Source organism: Bubalus bubalis, chromosome 11 (assembly GCF_019923935.1).
Source record: "Bubalus bubalis isolate 160015118507 breed Murrah chromosome 11, NDDB_SH_1, whole genome shotgun sequence".
Classification (NCBI taxonomy): domain Eukaryota; kingdom Metazoa; phylum Chordata; class Mammalia; order Artiodactyla; family Bovidae; genus Bubalus; species Bubalus bubalis.
In genome coordinates this window covers 72,386,111-72,409,031 of record NC_059167.1, presented here as the reverse complement: position 1 = coordinate 72,409,031, position 22,921 = coordinate 72,386,111, and the positions used below count along the sequence as shown (strand labels likewise).

The 22,921-nt window shown below is 35.5% G+C and overlaps 1 protein-coding gene across 1 annotated transcript in view; it reads right to left on the bottom strand.

The window, feature by feature from the left end:
• The window catches only part of DPH6 (diphthamine biosynthesis 6), a 191,254-nt gene that overhangs the window by 77,703 nt on the left and 90,630 nt on the right, over positions 1 to 22,921 (bottom strand). The window contains exons 4-5 of the mRNA XM_006057193.3: positions 10,364 to 10,437; positions 5,871 to 5,989 (exon numbers count right to left, since the gene is read on the bottom strand). Of these exons, the coding sequence (XP_006057255.1) occupies positions 5,871 to 5,989; positions 10,364 to 10,437 (193 nt within the window). The remainder of the gene's footprint in view (positions 1 to 5,870; positions 5,990 to 10,363; positions 10,438 to 22,921) is intronic.

Sequence of the window (22,921 nt, the reverse complement as noted above, 5' to 3'; positions counted from 1 at the left end):
AGTATTTAGGCCCTCTTCCAATACTGTTGACTGACACAATGTTCCATGAAAGTAAATACTCTATTAGTCCAGTTATTTAGAGCTCTGTTGTCCCTCCAGGGCCATTTTCTAGATGTAGTGAGTCTCCTGGAAAAGAGCTCCCTCTAGTGTCTATATTTGGACTAGCAAGTTCTTTTCATCATGATGAGCTTTCAGGAATATTATGTATTTTGGTCTGATATAGAACTGAAAAGTCAGGATCAAAAATCCACACAGAACATCTAGCACAGTAGAGGAAATAGTAATCAAGCCACAATGCGTGTTATTACTATGGTACATTAGTGACATTTGTATAGTTTAGAAAAATGGTTTGTACACAAAATGTAAATCTCATGAGATTATCAATTAGCATATTATGCCAAACACAGCTCTGCCTGGCCGTCACAGGTTTTCCATAAATGTACTTCACATAACTGTTATCAGTAATATCAATTCATTGTATCTCTAATAAGTCCCTCTCCCTCAAGAGCGGTGCTCCAGTTTCCTTAAATGAAGTCCATTCAGTCCAGTTCACTCACTCAGTCGTGTCTAATCTTTGTGATCCCATGGACTGCAGTATGCCAGACTTTCCTGTCCATCACCAACTCCTGGAGATTGCTCAAACTCATGTCCATTGAGTCAGTGATGCCATCCAACCATCACATCCTCCATCATCCCTTTCTCCTCCTGCCTTCGATCTTTCCCAGCTTCAGGGTCTTTTCCAATGAGTCAGTTCTTCCCATCAGGTGGCCAAAGTATATTGGAGCTTTAGCTTCAGCATCAGTCTCTCCAATGAATATTCAGGACTGATTTCCTTTAGGATGGACTGGTTGGATCTCCTTGCAGTCCAAGGACTCTCAAGAGTCTTTTCCAACGCCATAGTTCAAAAGCATCGATTCTTTGGATCTCAGCTTTCTTTATGGTCCAACTCTCCCAGCCATATATGAATACTGGAAAAACCATAGCTTTGGCTAGATGGACCTTTGTTGGCAAAGTAATGCCTCTGCTTTTCAATATGCTGTTTAGATTTGTCATAGCTTTTCTTCCAAGGAGCAAGCATCTTTTAATTTCATGGCTGCAGTCATCATCTGCAGTGATTTTGGGGTTGACACTGTAGTGATTCTGCAGTGATTTAAATGAAGTCCATTACATTCACATATTCTGTATTTGAAGGACTAGATCAGGCTATAGTATTAGTCTCTCAGTCATGTCTGACTCTTTGTGACTCCTATGGACCGTGGCCCGCCAGGCATCTCTGTCTATGAAATTCTCCAGGCAAGAATACTGGAGTGGGTTGGTGTTTCCTTCTCTAAGATCAAGCTATGACAGGAGGTAAAAATCTGCTTTCCATTATACCTAGGTAGGTGTCTTAGCAATATACCGTTCTGTTTTATGCCCACATAGAATGAAAAAGCTCTACTGTTTGGAATTTTTCACCGACATAATTCATTAGTAATTATCATCAGAAAAATGATCAGAATGGTAACTACAGACAATAAATCAATAACTGAGTGGTAACTATAGTAAATAAACTACCCCTATACTGAACCATCAACTGGAACTTTGTCATTCTGTTGCTTCAGATTGCCCAGGTAAAATCTTCAGGTAGAGCTCATATATCAGCAACTTCCATTCTCTGTAGAAAAGAGGTCCAGAGTTTCCTCTCAACGTAAGTAGTCAGTATTAGATCTGAGAGGAATGCCTTAAGTGTGTTATTCTCTAGCTCAGAGGGGCTGGCATGGAGGTCACATGACTGCACTCTGCTAGAATTGTAATCTACTTATAAGTGCTTTCCCATCTCCTCTGATACCCTTCACTTCCATTTACAACCTGTTTTGACCCATACCCTTTCCCCTATGATTGGCCTTTCTGGCTCAGTAGATGTATTATAAAACCATGAGGACAGTAAGAACAGCAGCCTTGTTAACGCTTCTCCTTGGACTCACTCCAAGGTTGATATTACAGATTTTGACAGATAAAGAATCACAGGACACATGGCCCTGTGTTTAGACATAGGGCTTAATTTACCTCCATGGATGAAGCTGTGACATATTCCCAAGAGTCTTTAAGGACAGACACTGTCAAATTTAGTAGTATTAATATTGTGCTTTCTGCACTGATAACATTTTCTTTTGGTGCATGTAACTTTAAGCTCAGGCCTGGGACCAAGAGATCAGGCAAAACAAAACAAAACAAACTTGTAAAATGGGAAAAATAGATAGTTGTATACTTAAATCATCCCCCATCACCTCATTCTTACCTTCCAATCCCAGAAGCATTCCCAGTAGAATCTTGGCATTGCTTGTTACCATAGTCAATGTTAGCATAAAATAATTTAATTAAGCTAATCATTAAATCCTTTTTTCCTTTCTGGCCTTTTTAATTAACTAGTGCATCAATTTCCGTTTCAGTCTTCAATTGTATCACTGCTCTACGGATGTTAACAAATGTAGCACACCTGTGAGATATTTCTTGTCCATTTCTGTGTATTTATAGCAGTGAAATGTATACAATGGTCAGATTATACTCAAGTGGGCCAAAGGAGGGGGAACTGGCTGCTCCAAACTTTAACCATACTTCCCAATGTTGCCTAAGTTAAATCCGGCTTAGGGTTAAACAGGTATCATCCCAGTTAACACTCCTTTGCAGCCTCTTGGGGCTTTTGGTAAAGGTCCAATATAGTCTACTTGCCAGCTAATATCCCAGTTCTTGGCTTTGGGAAATTTTATTCACTGCCATGTTTGTTTTCGTTTTTAAAACTGGCTTTAAATAAAATACGCCAATTTTAAATTTCAGTAAATATATACAGGCATGCAAGCATCAACATAATTACACAGAATATTTCCACCACTCTGCAAAAGTTAATGAGAAAAGTTGGATGCTGTCATTTTCCCACTCTGCAGTCAGTCCTTTCTCCAACTCCCAGCATCTGGCATCCAGTTACTTACCATGTGTCTATAATTTTCTATTTTTAAAATGTCACATAAATGGAATTATATAATATGAGCTTACTTGTATCTCACAACTCTCAAATACTTTCTTCTTTGATCAGTAGGTTAATAGAAGTATGTTGGTTAACTTCAAAATGTGGGGTGGGGATTCTCCAGATACATCTCTGTTAATTTTGTATATTCGGAAAACACATATATATCTTTTCTCCTATCTTTTCATCTCCCTCCTTTTTGCCTCTTTTCTTTGGGATGGCTTGCAAGTTTTTTTTTTTTTTTTTTTTTAAACTATGTGGTCCTATGCAAGGTAACTAAGTTGGAAGATCTGTTACTTCCCCATGAATAGTTTCTTCACTTCCCAAGAGCAAGGTTTTCATGACCTACTCACATATCATCATTTATGCTATTGGATCTGTGTTCAACTTAATGAATTTTAAAAAATTAGACATATTTATGTAATCAAAACCCAAATCCAGATTTAGATCATTGCCAGTATCTCCCTAGACAATACTTGTCCTCCTGGAGATAACAGTTTTCTAGATTCCTAACACTGTAGATTCATTTTTTTCTATCTTGAATTTTATATGGTTGAATCATACAGAATATGCTCCATATATGTGTGTGTGTGTTAGTTAGTCAGTTGTGTCTGACTCTTTGCGACCCTATAGACTATAGCCTGCCAGGCTCCTCTGTCCATAGAATTCTCCAGCAAGAGTACTGGAGTGGGTTGCCATTCCTTCTCCAGGGGATCTCCCTGTCCCAGAGATCGAACTGGGTCTCCCACATTGTAGGCACATTCCTTACCATTTGAGCTACTAGCGATGTCCCAATATTATATATACACATACCAAAAAAAGATGATCAGCATCACTCCAGTGGTATCTCTGGGAAAGGGAATGATTGGCAAGAGAAGAGTTGATAGAAAATACAACAAATTTTTCTGTATTGTGAAAATTTACCATATATTGCAAGAATGTTTTCATGTAATACTTATACAATTAAAAATAAATATTTCTAAATGGCAGGACTGTTCTGAAATCCAATATGGAAATAGTGTTTAAATAAGTCTAAAAACCAGAAACGTCAATAAATACTAAGTGATTAATATGAAAATTTCATGAGTTCACCCACACCTGTAAGACACTGAGGTTATGTAACACAATTATAGAAATATGTTTCTATACATCCATATAGAGCCAACACTCATATAAGACCATTCCATAATTTTATGGCCACAAAACTTTGCTGACACCTTCTCCACATGGAAAAGTCCTATTGTCCTTTTTTTTTGCTTAAATTTTTTCTCAAAATTAAAATGTGTGTGTGTTGCGGGTGGGGGGTAAGCCTGAAAACCTACACTGTATCATTTATATCTGTATCTTTAGAAGGAATGTGCCACTCAGCAAATCTTTCTTTAATAGTGTTCTTGAGAATAATTTCTGTCTCTGTACACCTATAGGCAATCAATAGAAACTATGTGCTATAAATGTTAAAATCAGATCTATACTTTTGTCATTGGAATGTCAAGGACAAATCAACTTGGTTTTATACTTTACCCAAAAGTTTAATACTGTTAATCACCATCTCCAACCTTTACAAAGAGGCACACACACATACATACACACAAATGAAAAGTAATATCAGTCACAGTAAGGTCATATTCTATAGCTCTGTTTTTCTAACAGGTCAGGTTCTCTCCAGGTTATAATCCGTTTTCTAGCAGTGTTGGGGTAGAAGATGTACTGTTCAGTGAAATGTCACATGAACTTCAATACGGAACTATGCAATCTTAGAAAATCTGCAAGTGAGCAACAAAGAAAGTGAGAGCATACTCTGTGGACATTCATAGGGAAACTGAAGACAAATATATCTGTAGTGAGAATTTCAATCAGAAGAGTTGCTGAGCAACATTTTCTCAAAAATAAGAACACAAAACCACCTCATTTTTTTCTTTTTAACAGCTAAGGAGATCAACTGCATGTTCTCAAATAAGGCTTTCCACTAAAGATAACACCTTGATTTCTACAAGAAGAGAGTAGCTTGGTGTTTACCAAGAAGAAATACTATGGAATCTTCCTTTTAACACTGTTTGAAATGTGATTTTATTTGTATCATCTTCCACAGCTTGAGACCTTGTTATTTCAGAGATCAGCAAGGTATACACTATCAAATGAGGTACATGATTTAGGCTTTGAGAACCCTGAGGCTCCAGGGCATTTACTGTTAATAGGCTCATGAAATAAATGAATTGGGCTCAAACCCCATGGTTTCTTGAAAATGAATATAATTATAAAAATTCAAAACAACAAATTAAATGTGTTCACATGTAATATCCATATTTGAATCAGATTACCACCTGCCTGTTGTGTCTATGCTAACCGATCAAATGACACTGTCTCAAACGTGAATTTCTCTTTGTCCTCAACAAAAATCCACTACCCAGCATATTTCTGATACCAGAGAGTCAATCATTCTATTGATACTTAGCATTATTCAAGGTGTATTTAAAAAAAAAAGATAAAAATATCATGTGTTGTGCCAAATACAGATTTTAAAAAGCTTAAAAAAATAATCAATCTATACTTTTTGTTCCCTATGAATTTGAATTCCATATCTTATAAAAGGAACTTAAACTGAAGGACTACAATATAATGCCAGTTTAGAGGCAGTTATATATTTAGGGACAAAAAAGAAAGCCAAAAAAGAAAAAAAGACTCACTATTAATCACTTTGGTAAATAATCAAAACCCCATTCTAAAACTTACCCTTACTCAATTCCTTTAGCTTATAACTCCATGTTTTTATATTCTAAGTCAATCTTCCTTTTCAGTTTTAACTGTTTATTAGTGAACTCAGATTATCTGAGTGGTAATAGACAGCTCCCTTCAAAGTCTGGCTACATACCTAGAGCTGCTACTTTGATGATGATTGCTTGAATGTTAGATGATATCATCTCTTGGAGCAAATCTTCCTGGTTTCTCTGCCAAAGGTAAGCTAAAGGCTGGAGATTAAGCCTTTTACACCTATAAAATAATTAAAAAAAAAAAATCACATAACATCTTAATGTTCTATACTTAGATCCATAGCAATTACTTTGATTTTAAACATATTGTTTCTTCAAGGATTTTAGCATATAAAATACTTTAAAAAGCATGTTTTGCATAACGAAGTTTATGTATACAACATAAACATGTTTAATTTCCACAAGCTATGCCTAAACAGATAAAAATGAAATCTCCAGGCAGATTAGAAATATTAATTTTAGTAAGACTCTAAGTTTAGAAATCTATGCAAAAAAGCTTCCAAATGCTAATGGATGATTATTTTTGTTTTTAGAACTTCCTTAGGAGTCAAAATTGCAAAGCTTATGCAAAATAGGCAAATAAATTTATCCTAATAAAATAATCATATTAATTAGGATAAATTTATATCCTAATAAATAGGAAATAATCATATCTTAACAAAATAATCATATACTGATTAAACTTATAAAGAATTTGACTCTGAGGGGGTAGATATAAATTAGAAGTATGAGAGTTAACAGATAAAAATTATCTATTATAGATATAAAATAGACAGACAACAAGGGTTTACTGTGTAGTACAGGGAACTGGAACTATATTCAATATTTTATTTTATTTATTTTTATTTTTATTTTTTTTAAATTTTATTTTATTTTTAAACTTTACATAACTGTATTAGTTTTGCCAAATATAAAAATGAATCCAACCACCTACAATGGAAAATAATCTGGAAAAAATATATGACTTTGCTATATACTGAAACTTTGCTATACACACTTTGCTATACACTTTGTTATACTTTGCTATATACCTGAAACTAACATAATATTGTAAATCAACTATGCTGCTGCTAAGTCACTTCAGTCATGTCCAACTCTGTGCGACCCCAGAGACGGCAGCCCACCAGGCTCCCCCTTCCCTGGGATTCTCCAGGCAAGAACACTGGAGTGGGTTGCCATTTCCTTCTCCAAATCAACTATACTTGAAAATAAAAGAGAAAAAAGGTGAAAAGATACTTTAATAAAAACAAGCAAAAAGAATCAAGAATAAGCATAACTATAATGACAGCAAAAAAAAAAAAAAAAAGAAAAAAAAGAAATCACATCTGAGTGAAAAAGTAATAACAAAAAGTACATACACTGAGCACTTAATATGCTGCAAGTATTGTACTACAAATTTTACATTATGGTGCTGGAAGAATTCAGATTTTGGAGTCCAGACAAATCTGAGGTTGAAACCTCCTAAACTCACTAGCTGCATGACTTTAACAAGTCAGAGCTAAGCTTTAGTTTCCTAGTTCATATATAGGGACAAAAATATTTCTTTCCAAAGTTCTTGAGAAGATTACAATATTGAAAGTGAAGTCAGCCTTTATTCCTCTTTTCTTCACATTCTACATCTAATCTACTACAATGCAGAACGCAATCACTCCTCACCAGTACCACTGGTGACATGCTGGTTGGAGCCACCATCTTTCGGCATACGGGATCCTAGTTCCCGACCAGCGACTGAACCTACACACCTGCAGTGGAAGCAGAGTCTTTTTTTTTTTTTTTTTTTACTCTACTTGGCAGATAATTTTTATTTTTTTAATATAAATTTATTTATTTTAATTGGAGGCTAATTACTTTACAACAGAGTCTTAACCACTGGACTGCCAGAGAAGTTTCCATTCTTGCCCTTTTAAAATAATTTTCAATATAATAGTTGGTGTGATCCTTTTAAAACATAAATGGATCATGGGATTCCTCTGCTCTAAACCCTCCCTTGTCACTCCTAGTAAATAAGCCCTGCAGGGGTCCCACCCTGGTTGACTCTCATACCTCACCTCCCACTACTTGCCATGTTCCCTACCTTCCTCACTTGCTTCATGCCTTTAGTTAGATATAACTTCCTCAGGGAGGATTAATTAATTAAATTAATATAGATTAACTGATAATCAATTAAAAGTAATATAGATAAAAATGTTGTACAATGCCTGGATAAAATAGGTATTCAATAAACAATAGAGACAAATGATTCACTCAAGTCACACTGTAAGTGGCTGAGCTCAAATTTCAAGTACAAAATATAGCTCTAAGCTCCACCATCCCTAGTGTCAGTAAAGTTTCCTGGATGACGACTCCAGCATACATGGAATGCTCTGTCTTGCAGAAAATTCCAATACTTATTAAATATACCACATATTTGGTCATTTACTCATACATGGTCTTAAGCAATATTAATACCACTTTTTTTTTTCTTGCACATATACCTTGACTTTCAAAGAAATCAAGATCTTCCTTAATGTTGAGACTGTTTTATATAATTTTCCTTTGTAAAATGTCCTGAGCATCTAAATCAATGTTGAGACAATGCTGAGGCAGTTAATAAACATAAAATAATAAAACTGTAACTACCCATGTAACACAAGCATTACAGTTTTTGCTGTCCTATCACCAATATTTAATGTCTACTAACCCTCTCCACATTTTTGAGGTAAAGATTTTTTGGTTGTTTTTTTGAAGAAAATTTTATTCCTTCCTGACCTTCCTGGAAAATTCTTGGTTGTTTCTTTGGTATCCCTGAGCTTTTGAGTATTTTTAGACTTAAGTCATACTTCTTTGGGGTCTTCCCTGGTGGTGCAGTGGTAATGAATCTGCCTGCCAATGCAGGAGATTCAGGTTTAATCCCTGGGTGGGGAAGATGCCCTGGAAAAGGTAATGGCAACCCACTCCAGTATTCTTGTCTGGAGAATCCCATGGACAGAGGAGACTGGTGAGCTACAGCCCATGGGGATGCAAAACAGTTGGACATGAGGAGCCTAGTAGGCTACAGTCCATGAGGTCGCAAAGAGTTGGACATGACTGAGCGACTTCACTTCACTAGCAACTAAACAGCAATGTATATCTTTACTTATTTAAATTCTTTAACAGCATAAAATATCATGGTTGGAATAAGATTCCTCTGTAAATCACTACTGTATTTGAGCTTGTGACATCTATTAAACTCTTTATATCTTGAAAATATAATGAAGAAATTACAAATTGGAGAGTGGCTAATTCAAAACTGAGTTTGTAGACCAATGGCTCCCAATAAAGAAAGTTAAGTCACTCACTCGTGTTTGACTCTTTGCAACCCCATGGACTGTAGCCTACCACGCTCCTCTGTCCATGGGATTTTCCAGGCAAGAGTACTGGAGTGGGGTGCCATTGCCTTCTCCAGAGGATCTTCCCTACCCAGGGATCAAACCTGGGTCTCCCGAATTGTAGGCAGACGCTTTACCATTGAGCCACCAGGGAAGATTAAAAAAAATACTGCAGATGTGCTTTTTTTTTTTGGTGCTGAAACCCAGGAATGAACAGATGTGCTTTATGGCATATAATATGGTTAAACTATTTGTTGAAGTGTACCTGAGATTGCATTTTGAGAAACAGTTTGCCTCCACTTTTGAGTATCCAATGGGCCCCTCTCTCATGTAGATATAAAGTGGCTTCCCAACAGGAACACATTTTTATTGTCTCCTTAAAGCTTTTATAAATAGATGTCAGCCCTACCTACAGTTTGGCTATCCATTAAATCACATACGTTTGAATTTATTCAAAAGCAAAGATTTTTACACAAAATATTCTCAGAGAATATGACTTAAAACTGGATGAGAATAATATTATTTTTAACATTTGGCTAAGGGATATGCAATCCATCTCCATCTATAAATCAGCTGTTCTCAAATGGAGGCAGACAGAACACAAGGAAATTTTTTCAAAATACACGTTACTATCTCATATGGGAGGTGAGGGAGATGGGAGGAGTAACAATCTAATGATTCCTTTAAAGTTGAATGAGTTTTTATAGAAGTATTTCACTCTCATGAATATTCTTTTCCAAGAAATGAGTTTGAAGGACCAAAGAAGATATTTCTTAATATATTTTTTCCTTTAAAATATTACTACACTACTTTTATTTGCTCCTGATTTTTATTACAAATGATAATGAGGTAAAAAATATTAAAAAGTTAAACTATTTCAAATAAGGGAAATTTGAGAATAATACTTCAAAAAAACTTTTGCTTCAATTTTTATTATAATTTTTCCTTATGGTAAGTAGGTAAGTTTTCTCATGCACAGATATAAAGATAGAAAAAAACTAAAATTACAACTTTTGTTACTTAGGGCAATACATTTAGTTTCATGGGACACGTGGTGGTGATGGTGGTTCGGTTACTAAGTTGTGTTTGACTCTGCGATCCCATGGTCTATAGCCCACCAGGCTCCTCTGTCCATGCAACATGTAGAATGCTATATCTATTATTTGGGTACAATTATTTATTTTTCATTAATTCACATTCTTAATTACTACATTTAAAAAATATAAAACAAATTAACGTTCTCTTACACATTTTCTACTCGAACACGCTGATAGTCAGAGAGTATAGCACCTACTGATATTCCCTCTACTTCTTCTTTTTCCTGAAAATAAAGCAAAACATGTGTAAAAATATAAATAAACATGTGGCTCTGTATCATGTTCTGAAAATTATAAATGAATTGTTTCATTTAGAAAACCACCTTGAAATAGAGTAATTTACTGAAAATACAATCCACATTCAGGGGAAAAAAGTATATTAAAAAATATATGTTTAACTCACCCTCTCAGTTCTGGGGAGAAGTAATTATTCTTTTTACCAAAAACCCCAATTACTAGAGACCATTTTCCAAAGAGAAGATAAAGGCAGCACTTCCAAAATGTTTTCTGACTTGATATCCCTTTAAAGATTCACTGATGTTTGACAGAAATTTCTATTTAAGGAAATTTTTTCTATTTAAGGAAGTTTTCCCAGATTGAGTACTTTAAAAAAATTGAACCAATGGTTCGGTTCAGTCGCTCAGTCGTGTCTGACTCTTTGCGATTCCATGGACTGCAGCATGCCAGGCCTCTCTGTCTATCACCAACTTCCAGAGTTTACTCAAACTCACGTGCATCAAGTCAGTGATACCATCCAACTGTTTCATCCTCTGTTGTCCCCTTCTCCTCCTGTCTTCAATCTTTCCCAGCATCAGGGTCTTTTCAAATGAGTCAGTTATTCGCAGCAGGTAGCCAAACTAGTGGAGTTTCAGCTTCAGCATCGGTCCTTCCAATGAATATTCAGGACTGATTTCCTTTAGGATGGATTGGTTGGATCTCCTTGTTGTCTATGTGACTCTCAAGAGTCTTCTCCAACACCACAGTTCAAGCGCATCAATTCTTCGGTGTTCAGCTTTCTTTATAGTCCAACTCTCACATCCATACATGACTACTAGAAAAACCATAGTTTTGACTAGACAGACCTTTGTTGGCAAAGTAATGTCCCTGCTTTTTAATATGGTGTCTAGGTTGGTCATAGCTTTTCTTCCAAGGAGTAAGCGTCTTTTAATTTCATGGCTGCAGTCACCATATGCAGTGATTTTGGAATCCCCAAAATAAAGTCTCTCACTGTTACGATTGTTTCCCCATCTATTTGCCATGAAGTGATGGGACAGAATACCATGATCTTAGTTTTCTGAAAATTGAGTTTTAAACCAACTTTTTCACTCTCCTCTTTCACTTTCATGAAGAGGCTTTTCAGTTCTTCTTTGCTTTTTGCCATAAGGGTGGTGTCATCTGCATATCTGAGGTTATTGATATTTCTCCCCAAAATCTTGATTCCAGCTTGTGTTTCATCCAGTCCAGCATTTCTCATGACGTACTCTGCATAGAAGTTAAATAAGCAGGGTGACAATATACAGCCTTGACATACTCCTTTCCTAATTTGGAACCAGTCCATTGTTCCATGTCCGGTTCTAACTGTTGCTTCTTGACCTACATACAAGTTTCTCAGGAGGCAGTTCAGGTGGTCTGGTATTGCCATCTCTTTCAGAATTTTCCAGAGTTTGTTGTCGTCCACACAGTCAAAGGCTTTGGCATAGTCAATAAAGCAGAAGTAGATGTTTTTCTGGAACTCTCTTGCTTTTTTGATGATCCAGTGGATGTTGGCAATTTGATCTCTGGTTCCTCTGCCTTTTCTAAATCCAGCTTCAACATCTGGAAGTTCACAGTTCACATACTGTTGAAGCCTGCCTTGGAGAATTTTGAGTATTACTTTGCTAGGATGTGAGAAGAGTGCAACTGTGAGGTAGTTTGAGCATTCTTTGGCATTGCCTTTCTTTGGGATTGGAATGAAAACTGACCTTTTCCAGTCCTGTGGGCACTGCTGAGTTTTCCCAATCTGCTGGCATAGTGAATGCAGTGCTTTCACAGCATCATCTTTTAGGATTTGAAATAGCTCAGCTGGAATTCCATCACCTCCACTAGCTTTGTTCATAGTGATGCTTCCTAAGGCTCACTTGACTTCACATCCAGGATGTCTCGTTCTAGGTGAGTGATCACACCATCGTGATTACCTGGGTTGTGAAGATTTTTTTTGTATAGCTCTTCTGTCTATTCTTGCCACCTCTTCTTAATATCTACTGCTTCTGTTAGTTCCATGCCATTTTTGTCCTTTATTGTACCCATCTTTACATGAAATGTTCCCTTGGTATCTCTAGTTTTCTTGAAGAGATCTCTAGTCTTTCCCTTTCTATTGTTTTCCTGTATTTCTTTGCATTGATCACTGAGGAAAGCTTTCTTATCTCTCCTTGCTATTCTTTGGAAATCTGCATTCAAATGGGTATATCTTTCCTTTTCTCCTTTGCGTTTCACTTCTCTTCTTTTCATAGCTATTTGTAAGATCTCCTCAGCAAACAATTTGCCTTTTTGCATTTCTTTTTCTCAGGGATAGTCTTTATCAATGCCTCCTGTACAATGTCATGAACCTCTGTCCATAGTTCATCAGATATTCTGTCTATCAGATTTAATCCCTTGAATCTATATATCACTTCCACTGTATAACTCTAAGGGTTTCCACTGTATAATTATAAGCAATGGTATAAGTAGATAAAGGAATGCAATGATTTTAATCTGTATCTTAAAAAAAAAAAATTACTGGCAGAGGAACATCCAGAAGTATTGATGATAGAGGATAAAGACATCTCAGATGAGAGGGACACAATGAATTCTTGTCAACAGAGTTACAAGTCAGAACACCCAACAGTATATTCAGCAGTATCCCCCAGAGATGACTGCTAACCTATCTATCTAGCATACCCATTAAAAATGTAATTTCAAATATGATCAAGTTTGCAGATGAAAGCTAGAATGGATTAAAAGGAAAAGAAAATCAATTAAGTACCTAGATGGATATGGACAACACAGGGATTTGGAAGGACAGGCCCAGGATGAGATTTAATGAAAAGAAGTATAAAATAATAAACTAAGGGAAGAATGATATACAATACAGGTATAAATTAGGGAACAGTTATCTAGAAAACAGATATGGAAAAAAGTGACTGGGGGTGATTACTAATAACAAACTGAATAGAAATTCTCTGAATAGGCATAAAAGAAAAGTCATCCTAGAGGTATGGAGTACAGAAGAAACTACTTCAGAGAGGTGACTTCTTTATTAACACTCTGGTCTTTCCAAACTTGTAAACCTACAAAGTACAACAACAGCATTTCACATAAAAATAAATGTAATACTTTGAGATATTCTAAAATAACCTTGAAAGTCCTAAAACGATGCTATAATAAATAAACAAAAATGAACAACAGGAATCTCTCATGTCTTTGAAGATTAAAGCAAATTTAAAATTTCTACTCTAAAATGATAGAGAAATATCTTCCCAAATTTCCTTATAATAAATAGATTCTCCAGGAAAAGAGCTATTTCCTTTGTTTTCTTATTTCAGCAACTTTGTGAGAACATTTGCTTGTAACCTTTCTCTAACCTTCCTAGCCACTTTATTTTTATAAATGTCATTGTATTAGTAGAAAAAAGGCAAAGTGTAGTTTTTTTCATTACATGCAAATATGGCATAGATCACAGAGTAGTGAGTGATGTTATCAACAAGATCAAAATTTCAGTTATATTTTTATACCATATATTGTTTATCTGAAGTTCTGTCAAAAGAAAGTATAAGGTCTTGAATATTATATATATGTGTGTGTCTGTGTGTTTCTCAATAGATCATGAAAACAAATACCAGTCATTGAAGTTTTTCTTTGCACACTAAGTCAAGCCACTTTAAACTAATCATTGACATTTGTTATCTATTTAAAATGAGTTAATGTTCTATAATTCTCATTTATTATTCACCATAACCCCCAAATAATTATTATTTAATTCCTTTTAGTCTACATGAAGTCTCTGGAATTCTCTTCTATTTCTATTTCTCATTTTCTATTTCATAATATTGAACTAATCAGTTCTAGAATTATATACCCAGCAGAATTTGGCTATTCTTCAATACTAAGCCTACCTAAACAAAGATTATTAGTTACATTTTTTTCAACAATCATCATTACTACTACCCATTAGAAATTCAGTCCTATTACCTATTTAGCTCTGTGATTTTGAACAAGTTATATAATTTCTCTGTGTCTCACTTTATCTATATAGTGAAGATAATCATAGCTCTGTTTTCTAGGGTTATTATGAACACTGAGTAAAATAATAGAGAAAAATAACAGTGACAAGCATCTAGTAAGTGCTTAGTAAATAATTTCTTCTGTCACTATAAATCTTTTTTATTATTACTAATATTATTCTATAACTGTTTCAGTTACTATTCTACTATTACTACTACTAACTACCACCACTACTGTTTACTACTACAACTAGATGAAGGCCTAACTTGACAAACAAAGCCCTTCATTCCTGGGCTTTAATCTCTTGCTCATTATTACTTTTTAACAAAGGTTCCCCAACTTGTAATAGTTTTATGTGTCAATTTGACTAGGCTAAGGAGTACCTAGATTGCTGATAAAACATCATTTCTGTGAGGATGTTTCTGGAAGAGATTATGATTTGAAATGGTAGACTGGGTAAGGAAGATAGCCCTAACCAATGCAGGTGAGCATCGTCCAATCTCTTGAGGGCCTGAATAGAACAAAAAAGTAGAGGAAGGGCATATTTATTTGCTTGAGCTGGGACATCCACCTGTCCGCAGACATCAGTGTTCCTGGTTCTAGGGCTTTTGGACTCAGGCTGATATTTACAACACTAGTCCCTTGTTCTCAGGCTTTTGGGTTTGGATTGGAACTATATCACTAGATTTTTAGTTCCCCAGCATGCCAGTGGCACAGCATGGGACTTCTCAGCTTCCATAATCAGATGAACTAATCCCTCAAAACAAATCTCTTTCCATATATCTTTATAGATTCTATTGGTTCTGTTTCTCTGGAGAATCCTGACTAAAACACAACCCTTGACAACCAACTTTACAGTCCAGTTACAAACTTTTCAAACCTAATGAGCCTTGAATAATCCAAAGATTAAGTAAGACTTTTGTTGAATCCTTATCATTCAAAACATACTACTAATTTTGAAGAAAGGCAAAACAGATCTTTAAAAGGCAAAAATCTAGCAGATAGTCAATCTACTCTGTAGAAAATACAGAGCTAAGCTTAGGTCCTAATCTGTGACTCATATCATTTGGGGGAAAAGTTGGTAAATTAACAATGTGTGTGTGCTTCCTACAAGTCATTGCACCCTCAGGGTCATATACTGAGTCCTCTTCTCACTCCGTTCTCTGCTTCTTGATGTTCTTGTTTGTTTCTGTGGCCTCAAGTTCTCCTACATGCTGATAGCACCTCCATCTTTCTCTAAACTCTCTTGAGTAACAGAGTACAGCTGTTCCTAGGTATGTGAGGAGGATTGATTCCAGGACCCCAATGTGGATACCAAAATCCTAGAATATTCAAGTCTCTTATATAAAATGGTGCTGCATTTAGATATAACATACACACATTCTCTCCAAAGACAGAATACCTTAATAAAACAATGTACATGTCATGTGATAGTTATAAATACAATGACTAGATTAGCCAAACAGACTTCACAAGCTTATTTGTTGCCTAGATCACTGTTTTCCACAATTTTGTCAATATGAAGCACAATTGCAAGACTGCTGGGGAGCTAGTCCAGGCAGCTATCTGACCTACCTCACCAACTGTAACAACAGAGAGAGTAAAAATGTTAGTTGCTCAGTCATGTCCAGACTCTTTGTGACCCCATGGACTATAGCCTACCAAGCTCCTCTGTCCATGTGATCCTCCAGGCAAGAATACTGGAGTGGGTTGCCATTTGCTTCTCCAGGGGATCTTCCTGACCCAGGGATCGAACCCAAGTCTCCCACGTTAAAGGCAGACTCTTTACTCTCTGAGCCAACAGGGAAGGGTACAATAGAGAGGTCACTTGCAAAAACAGACACATACACATAAACTGGTTCAAAACATAGCTTCCTTATTACTATCTGTACACCTAACTTGTATGTTCAGAAAGGACAAATATATCAATACATCAACACTCTTGTTTAAGAATCCAATGTCTGATTACAGAGGGTCAAACGTGCTTCTCAGAATATATTTTTAAATTCTGGAGACCAGAAATAGACCAAATCATAATAATGCTTAATTCTGAATAGTAGTTCATTTTTGCTATTTTATTTCTAACTTTATATTTCCTCAAACATTTTTATAATGTGTTTACCTTTTCAATTAGGGGAAAATTTATTAAAACCCATATATGCATATATGTACTCATCCTATGAGCTGGTAAGCTGGCAGACAAAATTATTCATGTGTTTATTATGCAGCAATTTATAAAGGCCTATTGTGTGACAGGTCCTACACCAGGAAAGCTGAAACACGTTTGAAAAAAGCACAGATGTTAACCTTTAGAAATTAAAATCTAGTGGTGAGGGATGCAGGAGAATGGACACACTGAGAAATTAAGTAAAATAAGTGACATAAGTCCACACAGAGTATAATGGAACACAAAGAAAAGAACCTTTCTAGGGGGATGAGATTAGAAAATACTTTAAAAAAAAGGTAATTGAAAGAGATGCATGTATCTCAATGTTCGTTGCAGCACTTTTTACAATAGCTAGGACATGGAAGCAACCTAGATGCCCATCAACATGAATGGATACAGAAATTGTGGTACATATATACAGTGGAATATTACTTAGCTATAAAAAGAATGCATTTGAATCAGTCCTAATGAGGTGGATGAATCTAGAGCCTATTATACAGAGTGAAGTACGTTAGAAAGAGAAAGACAAATATTGTATATTAATGCATGCATATGGAATCTAGAAAGAAGTACTGATGAACCTATTTTCAGGAAAACAATTGAGATGCAGATACAGTGAACAGACTTGTGGACACAGTGAGGGAAGGAGAGGGTAGGACAAATTGATTGAAAAGTATGGAAACATGTACAAAACTATATTTTAAATAGATAGCAAGTGGGGATTTTCTGTGTGACACAGGAAGCTCAACCCAGTGCTCTGTGACAACCTTAGAGGGGTGGGAGATTGGAGGGGGATTCAGGAGGGAGGGGACATATGTATACCTGTGGCTGATTCAAGTTGATGCATGGCAGAAACCAACATAATATTGTAAAGCAATTATCCTCCAAAAAAAATTATATTCCAAACATGAAACAGTCAGAAATGCTGATTCTTTGCCCTTTCTGATCATAAGAAAATAGATAACAGCCTCTACTGTCTTCCTCCTTCAAATAGGATTTGTGTACAAAACCCACCAAATTTTTTTCTTCAAAGAAACAAACCTGGTTCTAAAAAGAAATGTATATAATGTATCAGCTAACAAATCGACATACCTATTTATCTCCATTTGATATCTGATTGTGTGGTCAAATCTTCTATAGCAAACAGTAATCAATAATTATAAAAAAAAAAAAAAAAAGAACATGTCAATCTGTTAGGGCCACAGAAGTGGGTCCTGTGCCAACCTGGCACCTTTCTTCTGTGGCTCCTGGGATGCTTACTGCTTTTGGCTTGCTCCTGGTTCTCTGGAAAGTAAGAGTCCTCTGCTGGGTGAAGAGCTGCCCTGAGGGCTCCATGTAGCTTCTATGGGCCCACTTCAGGCCTGGTCCAAGGTTTTGTATCAGGTTGGGGCTGTATCAAATTATTAGACTTGTCCATGTATAACCTAGTCCCAAAGTCTTATTAACTACTAAGCCTTATCTATGTCTTTTAAAATCAACACCCTAAGGCATCAGGAACACAGACACACAAGGACAGAAATGGACTTTTACTATGAAATGTACCTAGTGTGTCCTCATTTACATGCAAAGCTCTACCATGCAACAGTTAAAAGGTACCCAATTCAGAGACTGGGATGAAGACAGCATACCCTCAGTCATATGGTAGCAGTGAAAATTACAAGTTTAGAAGGAGGGTTTAAAGGTAGAAATTTAGACCCAAATTAGATTTATTCACTCAGTATTCACTTATCTTCATACTGAGAAGTTGATTCACAAAGCCAACAACATAAATTTTTCAACCAACTTTTAAAATGCAATTTCTATAAATGAGGATTATTATTTTTTATGTTTAAACAGCTCCAGCTTTATTGAGATATAATTGACAAATAAAATTGTAAGATGTTTAAAATGTGCAATGTGATGAAAACAAGCTGTCCCTTTTTACAAATGAAAACTAGGTCTATTTATTCCAAAGACGAGAAGATATGCAGCTTGCATTTATCGGGGATATTATTTTCTTTGAAAAATGCTTCAGTTACCAGTATTATTCTGTTAATGAGTTCCTGCCTGTTGAGAAAAAAATGATCTGCTGAATTTAAAATGTTTTTCATCTGAAAGGCATTCTAACATTTTTAATATGAACCATTCATTAAAGAAGCACCCTTGCATTATAGCTCTGAGTGGTGATATTTGGACTTCTGGCAATGTGACATTATTAAATAAGAAACATTTGTGAATGCCAATGATATTCTGGGGACTGGATAATGAAACAAGAAATTTATGTGGCCAGTAAAGCACTAGATGATTTTTCCTTAAACTTTTAATTCTTCACTTCAGTAGAATTACACAAGTCCAGGTTAAGAAAAATAGCCACAGAAATGAATACTCTTTTACATGAAATAATTCTGAAAGTGACACTGAGAATTGCCAAGAGATATATTCAGGCATCTGACTAAAATTTTTGTTCGACTTATTATTGTTTTTCTTAGTATCAACAATATAAACCATTTCCAAAATGGGAAATGATCACCATCTGGAGTTCTGCCATTAAAACAGTAAGCTCATGATGGAGTACTAGGTCACTAATTTGTAACATTATTATCTCCCTTTGTGAGCTTTCTCAATTAAACAGGGAAAAAGTTGTTAAGGAAATCATTTAACAAAGAAACTGTAGATTATCATAATCATTTGTCATTTATTTCCATTTTAAAACTAAAGTGATTTCTTTTACTTTTGAGTTTGCATCTTAGTTGTAACAGTATGACACTCCTAGTTTGGAATAAATCTGTCATTTGCTACCTGGAGTGTCTTCCAACCTCAATGTACAAATTCATACATTGCTAGTCAACCTAGGCCAAATTCAACCTGAAATAAAACTGAACTCTGGAACAACTTTTCCCTCCTTGGGTTTCCAAGAATATTCATCCTGATAAGAAGGTGACATTTTGAGGACTTCTGTGAAACTCTTTAATAACAACAACATGAATAAAGGATTAAGCTGTTACTCTTTGTGGGAAGAATAAAGAAACAATCAAGAATTATTCATTTCTAAACAAATCAGTTTGGTAGCAAGTGTTTAACCTGTTTAAAAGCTGCTTTCTAAACTCATTTTCTAAGCTCCTAAGAAAACTTTCTTTGATTAGAGATAATATTTAAAATGCAACTTATATAAATGGGGATTATTATATTTTATGTTTTTTAATTACTCCAGCTTCATTGAGGAATAATTAACAGGCAAAATTGTATGATGTTTAAAATGTTCAACATAAAGATCCATACAACCTAGACAGCATATTAAAAAGCAGAGACATTACTTTGCTGATAAAGGTCCATATAGTCAAAGCTATGGTTTCTCCAGTAGTCACCTACAGATGTATGTGAGAGTTGGACCATAAAGAAGGCTAAGCACCGAAGAATAGATGCTTTTGAAGTATGTTGTTGGAGAAGACCCTTGAGAGTCCCTTGGACTGCAAGGAAATAAAACCAATCAATCCTAAAGGAAATCAACCCTGAATTCACTGGAAGGACTGATGCTGAAGCTGAAGCTCCACTACTTTGGCCACCTGATGCAAAAAACCGACTCAGTGGAAAAGACCCTGATGCTGGGAAAGACTGAAAGCAGGAGGAGAAGGGGACAACAGAGGAGGAGTTGGTGAAGGAGAGGGAAGCCTAGCGTGCTGCTATCCATGGGGTTGCAGAGTAGGACACGACTGAGTTGACTGAACAACAATCAACAATACTTAGGTTGTTTCCATATCTTAGTTATTCTGAATAAAACTGCAATGAACTTGAGAATACAGATATCTTTCAGAGATAATGATTTCACTTCCTTTAGATTTATACCTGGAAGCAGAATTGCTGGATCATATGACAGTTCTATATTTAATTTTTTGAGATACTTCCATATTGCTTTTCATAGTGGCTGATCAACGTACAAGACCATCAACACTGTACAAGTTTCCATATTCTCCGTATTCTTTCCCACATTTCTTATCTTTTTGATAATAGATAATCCGAACAGGTGTGAATTGATATTTCATAGTGATTTTGGTTTGTATTTCCCTGATAATTAGTAATTTTCAGCACCTTTTCATATATTGCTGGCCATTCATGTCTTCTTGGAAAATGTCTCTTCAGGTCTTTTGCCTATTTTTTAAATTGGTTACTGTTTTGTTTTTTTTTTTTCTTTCTTTCTTTTTTAGTTTTAATTTTTTTTGGGGGGGTGGTATTGAGTTGTTTGAGTTCCTTGTATACTTCAGATATTAATGCCTTATAATACATATAGTTTGCATACATTTTTTCCCATTTCATAAAATGTCTTTTTATTTTATCGATGATTTCTGAGGTTGAACAGACCTTTTTAGTTTATGGAGACCTATGTGTTTAGTTTTGCTTTTGTTGTCTTTGCTTTTCGTGTCAAGTCCAAAAAAAAATCATTGCTAAGATGAGTGTCTAGGAGTTTATCGCCTATGTTTTTGTCTAGGAATTTAACCAGTTTCAGATCTTACATTCAAGTCTTTAATACATTTTGAGTTGATTTTTATGTATGGTGTAACACAGGGGTCCAGTTTCATCCTGTTGCATGTGGCTAACTAGTTTTATTATTGCCATTTATTGACGAGATTATTCTTTGCCCATTGCACATTCTTGGCTCTTTTGTCAAAAATTAATTGACAATACATGTACAAGTTTATTTCTGAGTTTTCTGTTCTGTTCTATTAATCTATGTGTTTGTTTTATGCCAACACAATATTGTTTTGATTACTACTATTTTGCAATATAGTTTGCTTTTAACTTTGTTCTTTCTCAAGATTGCTTTGGCTATTTGGGAAATTTTTGTGGTTCCATACAAATTGTAGGATTTTTTTTTCCTACTTCTACAAAAAACACCACTGGAATTTTGATAGGGCTGCACTGAATCTATAAATTGGTTTGAGTAGTATGGTCATTTTAACAATATTAATCTTGCCAATTGAGTGCCAAATGCTAAATACTTAACACTCTTGCACAACTGGCTTTACATTTTTAAATGATTAGGTAGGAATATTGATTGGAAAAGTGTACAGAAGCAAAATAACTACTGAGGGAACCCTAAAGAAATCTACATAAGAAATGATGGAAGTCTAAAGTAAGGCAGTGTTTATAATGATGATAATGAAAAGGCTTATTCGTGATATAAGAAAAGATTAACAGATTTTGGTGGCATGTGGCTGAGAAAGAAATCCAGAAAGCTCTCAATATTTTGGCTTGATCACTTGATGGAGAGCAAAGGCATTACTTTTATAAGAAATACACAAATTTGAGGAGGAATATAATGTGTACTATTTTATTAAGCTTTATGTGCCTTTGGTCAATCAATGAGACCTGCTCAGCAGACATTTGAGTATGAAGCTCAAAGAATATATAATTGGGTAATATAAATGTGTACATCAGTGGTAACTGAAGCCAGAAGAAGAGATGATGAGATGAGGTCAAATGGAAGTGTAGACTAAAAGAGGGTGAAAAATGAAGCCATAAGGAACCATAACATTTATAAAGTGGGTGGAGAAAGAAGGATCTTGAAAGACTACTAAGGACAGAAAAACAGATGGAAAACTAAGACAGAAGGAAATCAAAGAAGCCACAGTCAAAGAAGAAAAGTTTACTAGCTCCTAAAGAGATCAAATTGGGAAAGGAGTATGTCAAGGCTGTATATTGTCACCTTGCTTATTTAACTTTTATGCAGAGTACATCATGTGAAATGATGGACTAGATGAAGCACAAGCTGGAATCAACATGGCTGGGAGAAATATCAATAACCTGGGAGAAATATCAATAACCTCAGATATGCAGATGACACCACCCTTATGACAGAAAGCAAAGAAGAACTAAAAAGCCTCATTATTAAAGTGAAAGAGGAGAGAGAAAAAGCTGGCTTAAAACTCAACATTCAAAAAACGAAGATCATGATATCTGGGCCCATCACTTCATGGCAAATAGATGGGGAAACAATGGAAACAGTGACAGACTTATTTTATTGGGCTCCAAAATGACTGCAGATGGTGACTAAGGCCATGAAATTAAAAGATGCTTGCTTCTTGGAAGAAAAGCTATGACAAACCTAGACAGCGTATTAACAAGCAGAGACATTACTTTGCCAACAAAGGCCCATATAGTCAAAGCTATGTTTTTTCTAGTAATCATGTATGGATGTGAGAGCTGGACCATAAAGAAAGCTGAGTGCCAAAGAACTGATACTTTTTAACTGTGGTATCAGAGAAGGCTCTTGAGAGTCTCTTGGACAACAAGGAGATCAAACCAGTCAATCCTAAAGGAAATCAGTC